Source organism: Argentina silus (assembly GCF_951799395.1).
Source record: "Argentina silus genome assembly, chromosome: 2".
NCBI lineage: Eukaryota > Metazoa > Chordata > Actinopteri > Argentiniformes > Argentinidae > Argentina > Argentina silus.
Window position 1 is genome coordinate 28,145,247 of NC_139656.1, and position 7,282 is coordinate 28,152,528.

The window sequence follows — 7,282 nt, forward strand, 5'->3', positions numbered from 1 at the left end:
TAGCTTTGTACTTTCTCACTGTCTATGGTAAACCTAGGTTCAAGAGTATGCCTCGTGCCAAAAATGCAGAGGTTGTCACAAAGTTGGTTTGAGTGACGTGAATGTCAGAGCTGCCCACAGCCTTGAGAAAAGGAAACCACAGAGAGCTGCACTGAGATAGCTGCACTGAGAGAGCACATACAGTGCCTTCGGAAAGTATTCAGACCCCTTCACTTTTTCCACATTTTGTTGTGTTATACTCAATTTAAAATGGATTAAATGAAAAGAATTTGCCATCAGTCCACACACAATACACCAGAATTGTAGAATTTTCTGTACATTTATTAAAATTGAAATACAGAAATACCTCATGTACATAAGTATTCAGACCCTTTGCTATGACACTCTTAAAATTAGCTAAAATGCAAAAATGTCATCAACAAATCACTCAGTTGAACTGAATCCATCTTAATGCAAGGATAATAGTTCATGTAATATTGGAATTAATATCTTTGTTTTTATAGGGTCTCTGATTTGCATAGGAATCAATTACACAATGTCAGACTAATGCATCCACACAGAGTGGTATATTATAATCTCTAATATAATAATTATAATATCCCACTCTGCATCCACGCAATATTACCCCTTTACTATAAATATTCTGGCTCATTAAGCTATATGCTATTATACTTATGACAGTACTAAACTGTACTTGGAAATTAAATCCATTTCCAAAAGTGATTTTCATATGAAAACATTGCTTGGTTATAGAATCATACATAAAAATGACACTGTGTATACCTGCAACCACATTTAATTAATACTTGATTTAAAAAAAAAAAAAAAAGTATAACCATGAGGATTTACTTTTCTTTTTGTGTCCAAATGCAGAAAATAGTGAAGCAAGGAGCACTGTACCTGAGTGGAATCTCAAAAGAATCACTACATGAAACAGGAAAAAGCAAAACGTGGACATTATTACCAAAAGATGAGGAACAACACAGACAAGTTTGATGACAATTGCTTTTTTGAATAACAAAATTCTGTAATTTGTCATGTTTAAAACACACACACACACACACACACACATTAAAACACTGAATTTGAGTTAAATGTATACAGTAGCTGTCTGGCATCCTGATACATTACAGGTGTGGACCTACGGGCTCAACTGCCACGTCGACAAGTAAATGCCTCCAAATTCATTGGATGGCACTTCATCATATAGTAAGACAATGAAGTGTGGCCATGTTGTTTAATCTAATATGTGTGGGGTGACAATGATAGATAGTTTTTGGAATAACTAAATTGTATCTTTTGGATTTTTTTAAACACGAAGTACTCTGAGTTTGTAGCTGTCATTCTGACACATTACAGGTGTAACCTACAGCATTTTATATTGGTCGCTAAAGCATGCATAGGCTACATTTAGATAAATCTTGAATACCCTCATTCAAATCCACATACCATAATGCAATTCATTGAAAAGGTCAGATTTGTTACTCACCAAAGCTGTTCTTAATTAAATGCGCTTGCATTCACATCTGGAGATATGTACAGTACAATCATACAGTACAGAGACTTATTTTCTAGTCACCACTATCACTTATTTAACTTTGTTTGTCTATGTGGTGGCATTTAATTATTAGAGCATCAGGGTGTTTCCCTATTTCTATGTGCATGGCCTGGATGCTACCTTTTTGCTTGTAGGTTTGAAGTCAACTGCAGATGTGTGTAATGGCAGGAGTACTCAGGCAAAGGACTCACACGCACGACTCAGAGACAAAAACTTAAATCCAATAGAATAGTCTTTACTTTCAGAAAGGTTCAGTACACAGGTAGGCAGTCAATGGGGTAGGCAGATAATCCAGGAAGGGGGTAGGCAAAGCAGGGTTTGCTACACAGGTAGGCAGTTCAAAAAGGCAGGCAGATAATCCAAAAAGTGGTAGGCAAGAAGTCAAAGACACACTCAGAGATCAAAAACTAGGAATACTTATTACTAGGAAATGCTGAGACGTAAGACACAAAGGTACAAAGACGAACTGGCACAGAGACAGGGGAACTCACAGACTAAATACACAGGGAAGGATGATGAGGGACAGGTGAAGCCAATCAGGGCAGGGTAGACAATCACACAGGAGGGAAACACACAAGGGCTGGTGGTGAAGTGTCTGAAACGAGAGACAAGATGAGTAACACAAAAATAAACAGGAAACAATAAATGAATAACATGATACAAAGACAAACATAAACTAAGAAACAGGATGAAACATTACAAGGTGGCCAAAACGTTGTTAAGCAGTGAATTTCAGAGTTGCTCACAGACTTGAGAAATGGAAACCACAGAGAGCTGCAATGGAAACCACTGTGAGGTGGTTTACCCTCTCTGACATGCCTTTCACTTTTAAAACAACTGAACATTTCAAGGAAATACATGCAAAACTCATGTGAGTTAGATTGTCATGAATTATGTGTCATGAATACAGAACCAATAATATATTGTATTTTATTTCATATGTAATGAGCAATGTACATTCAAAATGTCATTCCAAATAAGTCCAATTAGTGAGGACTGCAATACATGAGTTTAACTACCTAAAGCACACATCCTATTGGAGTATAACAGAGCAGCAGAATAACCTCTTAAATCACACCCGAAACTGAGCATTTCAGGAAGAGCAAGTGGCCTAGATTTGTACACAAAGAGTACTGGAAAACGACAGAAACAAATTTTACTTAAATGGGCCTTTAATTAGGAATGGAAAAGTATTGGATCACATTAATCTACTGAAAACCAGAAGGATAGTCTGAGTGAGACTGAGACTCTTTAGTTCTCATAAACGCATTGTTCCTTCACGTCCATCATGGTCCGCTGCATCTGCTGGGCCTGCTGGGTCGGTGTGCTGAAACCATAGTTCTCATACACCTGGTTGTTGTATGTGAAGGAATCACCTGTGGAGACTCTCTTACGATCTGCAAAGAGTAAATGTCAGCCTGTTAACCAGCTCGTATTCCTGGTTGACTCAAATGTTCTCCAATTGAAAAAGCATTGCAAAAGAAAACAAAAAAGCATAGCACTTTGAGTTGATCTGTAAAGATATATTATATCATTAAGCAATAACGCCAGAGAAAAAGTAATCCTTCCTTCTTCTAGCATTGTGATTGCCAATGGCCCCTGGTCCTAGCATAGATTTGTTTTTCTTATGATGACTGATGTATAACTGATTCACTTACTTTAGACAAATGTACTTGTTGTAGGTCGCTTTGGATAAATGTAAAAAAATAAATAAATGTAACGTAGAAGCCATGATTTATTGTCAATATTGTCACAGGTAGGGGGAGTGTTAAGTGTGACGCACAGTGAAGGGCGGCCAAACCCCAACCAAGTGACAATATTGACGATATATCACGGATTTGAGGGCATTATTGCAACGGTTAAACAACAAATGCGAACATTTTAAAAAGAGACCAATGAGTAATAAGCATTTATGATAGATTGTGGTGGTTTCTGCCCTGTGCTGAAATAGGCTACAGTTCCCAAAAAGACAAACATTGTCAAGGGAACATGATAAGCAAATTTACTGTGGCTTATGAATATCATAACAGGTGATTTAACTGTGACATTATCGTTGTTAAATCATGGCTTCGAACGCCTCTTGGCCAATTAGAATGCTTGATTTGATCAACCCGGTGTATAATGTTATATTTAGTACAACTAAGAGGTGTAAGTCCTCTTGTTTTACAGAGGACTAGATTGATCGTGGGCAATTCCACAGTAACAGAATGACCCTGGGACTCGATCTTATGTCTGCAGAAAGAGTGGGGTGTTAGCTATCATATGATACCTCGAGTTTTAACAGAATGACGAAATTGGTTCCCCTACAGAAATGCATAATTTCTGGATTTTAATGTCATTCTGTGCATGATGATGTAGCTAGAATTGGGAAACAAAGACAGAAATATACAATAGACATTCTCATTAAGGTAATAATGTATTATTTTATCAACGTATATATATAACATTAAAAAGGGAAATTGCTGTACTCAACAACAATGAAGTCTGAGATGAGGATGTTGATGCAGTGGTTTGTAACTACGTACTTCTGTATGATTTCCTACTGTTTTTCGGCCTTCCCTGTGGAATAACCCTTTTGGAACCCTTTTAAGTTCCGTGTAGAACCCTTTTGGGTTCCATGTTCAACCCTCTGTGAAAAGGTTTCTACATGGAACCTACAAACATTCTATAACTTAAAGGGTTCTCCCACAGGGACAGCCGGAGAACACTTTTAGGTTCTGTTCAACCTGTACAATAAGTGAATGTAGCCAATTTGGTTTCAGTAATTCTGTTACCAATTTGATTGTGTCATTCCGTTACTGATTTGGTAACATAATGGTCAGTTTTAATCACCTATTAATTCAAAAACTAAATCAATATCAGTAAAACACTACTATACCTACACTTCTTACTTTTGTTAACTGTCATTATCCTTGCTTGCCATGTGGCAGAGAAATTAGAAAATACCTTTCTGTATCTTTCTATTGATGTAAAGGAAAATAAAGGTTTGTAAATGGTAGCTGTGTCAGCTTGTGGTTATGTGCTATAAATAGTAAAATGTCAAGTAAAAAAAGAGGCTCCCACTCACTGTCTCTGCCTGCAAGTGAACAATTTAGTAAACACTCTAGTGTTTAAGTGCAATGTTTTGGTCAAATACCTTCCTCAGGCATGAGGTGAAGGTCTTTGACTGAAATGTTGCACTTATAAATTGTTCACCTGCAAGCAAAGACAGTGTGTGGGAGTCTCTTTCTACTTCATGAAGTCTGACTTGTTCCAAGAGCCTACTTTAGGTGTGCAAATGGCCATGTCTATGAATCAGTGAATCATGAGACAACTTCTGCTTTCTTAATTCCAGAAGTTGAAGTGAATCCAAACAACAAAGCTAATTTCCCAGTAATTTCCCAGTTATTTCACAGTCATTTCACAGTCATTTCAGTCTTTTCTAAGTAATTTCCCGGAAACAGCACCAGTAATAGGTCTGTGATCTCATGATCGGTGTTACAGAACAGAACTTGCATGATAACCTGTTGATTATCAACAACTAGTCTGGTGTATACCGTTCAAGACGAGAGGATGCACCAGTTCACTCACAAGTCAATAATCTGAACTGCTGTAGATTGACAGTGGTTGGCTAATACATTCAACTTCAACACTTACATTTGCAAATACCGATGATGACAGCTGCTGCGATGACCACAATCCCAACTGACACACTCACATAGATTAAGATAAGGAGGTAGTGGCTGATATGGACACTTCCTGAAACAAGATCACTGAGGTCACATTTCTGAGATTATAAGATTATCATGGAAAAGGTCTGGCTGTATAAAGGGTTGTCTGTTTTACAATTTCACTGTTGTTTTTCCCAATAAAATTCATCACATCAAATTTAAAAAAATAAAGCTATTGTATTGTATTGTATTGTATTATATTGTCAGTGTCACCCACCTCTACCACAGGGGAGTCTGATAATCTCACTGAAGCTGTTGTGATTGGCCGAGTGGCTAACATTGCAGGAGATGGTGTCTTCCTCTCTCCACTCGGATCGGCACAGGATCAGGGTGCTGTTCAGCTTGAAGATGCTGTGACTGGCCAATAATACCTCAGTTGACCCCTGACCCTGTCGGCTCCAGGTGAAGTTGACCTCCTGGGGGTCGAGGCCCTCCAGAGTGCAGAGCAGCTGGATGCACTCAGGATCAGTGCTGTTCTGTCTCCCCAGGACCAGACCTGGGTTCACTACAGAGGAGAAGATGCAGCATTGAAACAGCATAAATGTATATAAGACGAGAGGTAGGTTGTTCACATTGTTTTTATTGTTTATATTGTATTTACTGTTTATATTGTTCATGTTGTTAAGCACTTTGTGACACATTTGTCTTTGTTAATGCATTGTACTGATTGAGAGTGAAGATGTAAGCAAAACTGAACTAGAAATCATCAGAGAAAATAATGGTTAAAAACAAAAGAATGGAGATCTGTCTCGTACTGTATCCTCATACTCATAATCTCATTCCTGTTCAAATCTGACTTGTAATGCCCAACTACAAAAGAAGATATTTGATGTCATAAATAGACAGTTTTGGCCTTCATTCAAAGACACTGATGATGAGGATTAAATTTAGTGTTTTTACCGTTACCTTGAAACTTCACTCCATAGAATGTCTCAGTGGTTGGTGGAGGTATGAATCTTATTACTGAGCAGTTGTACAGACCAGAGTCAGCGCTCTTTGTTTCTGTGATATACATCCTGGCAGGTTGTCTTGTTACATTGTATTGTGGTTTACAAAATTTGACATTACTGATGTTTTTCTTCACCTCATATTTGCAAAGAATGTCATTCCTTCCAATTTTTTTCCATGTAAAAACAACTGTGTCGCTAAACTCAAAAGGCGAGGGACAGGGAAGCTCAACAGTGGCTCCTCTAATGGCATTGATGATCTCCACAGCACCTGAAGAGCAAAATAGGAATTTTAGCCAAAGCTTATGCAAAACAATAAGCTTCTAGATACAAGTGTGGCTTGATTTGCATTTCTACTATTCTGATGTTAAAAGGTGTTTCCACTTCACATCACATCATATGTCACCATCTTAAGTGCAGCCCATACTGAAAATAGCTACAGTACATTCAGAAGGGGTTAAAAGTTGATGTGTCAGATTAAAGGGTCAGTCTAGGATTGGTACATCCATTTTTGGACTTTAATTAAACTAATTATAAACAATATAGCTATTGATTCTTGAAGAATATAGCTAGAGCTTAGAGCTTTGAACAATAGAGCTTTGTTCAACTGTCGTACCCCATCAAAACCCAAAATATAAGCTTGTTTTACTTCATTGTTTGTAAAGCACTGTAAAGCTTCAAAACTATCTTGTTAAAACTATCATTTTGATGATTTGATTGATTTTGACAGCCTTTACAGCCATATACAGTGAGTCAATGGAGAAAACTAAACCACTGAATAGAACCAGACTAATCACTCAATAACGAAACTGATCTAAATCTAAACAATAAACCAAAGTGACTCACCTGCAAGTGTGGTAGAGAGGATTGCAAGGATGGTAAGGAGAGGACACAGACCCTGTTCTGACAGCATGCTGAATACACATTCTAACCAAGGGCTCAAAGCATAACCTAAAGTATGTCTCGCACCCACCCACACTTGCTAAGTAAACATGCATGCGTACACACACACACTCTGTCCAATGGCGTTGAAAAACTGCCCCTCAGATATCTAACCACCTCCGCGA

At 37.8% G+C, this 7,282-nt stretch overlaps 1 protein-coding gene across 2 annotated transcripts; it reads right to left on the reverse strand.

Moving 5' to 3' along the window:
* Positions 1 to 2,695: 2,695 nt before the first annotated feature.
* On the reverse strand, positions 2,696 to 7,188 carry LOC310824779 (uncharacterized protein). 2 transcript variants are annotated; one of them, XM_083697267.1, is made up of 5 exons: positions 7,062 to 7,188; positions 6,175 to 6,486; positions 5,486 to 5,773; positions 5,195 to 5,296; positions 2,696 to 2,955 (listed from the first exon to the last, which is right to left on the reverse strand). In XM_083697267.1, exons 1-5 carry the CDS (start codon positions 7,126 to 7,128, stop codon positions 2,810 to 2,812), a joined length of 915 nt encoding a protein of 304 aa, XP_083553393.1. In that variant the 5' UTR covers positions 7,129 to 7,188; the 3' UTR covers positions 2,696 to 2,809. The 2 variants fall into 2 exon arrangements, with proteins under 2 accessions (XP_083553393.1, XP_083553392.1); XM_083697266.1 differs by having other exon boundaries at positions 6,169 to 6,486.
* Positions 7,189 to 7,282: the final 94 nt, after the last annotated feature.

Excerpts from the sequence above, each read along its gene's own strand:
- LOC310824779 (XM_083697266.1), bottom strand. The coding sequence starts at position 7,128 with ATGCTGTCAGAACAGGGTCTGTGTCCTCTCCTTACCATCCTTGCAATC. Across the intron at positions 5,774-6,168 it reads AGTGAAGTTTCAAGGTAACG|TGAACCCAGGTCTGGTCCTG; the intron begins GTAAAAACACTA and ends TCTCCTCTGTAG. Across the intron at positions 5,297-5,485 it reads CAGACTCCCCTGTGGTAGAG|GAAGTGTCCATATCAGCCAC; the intron begins GTGGGTGACACT and ends ATCTTGTTTCAG.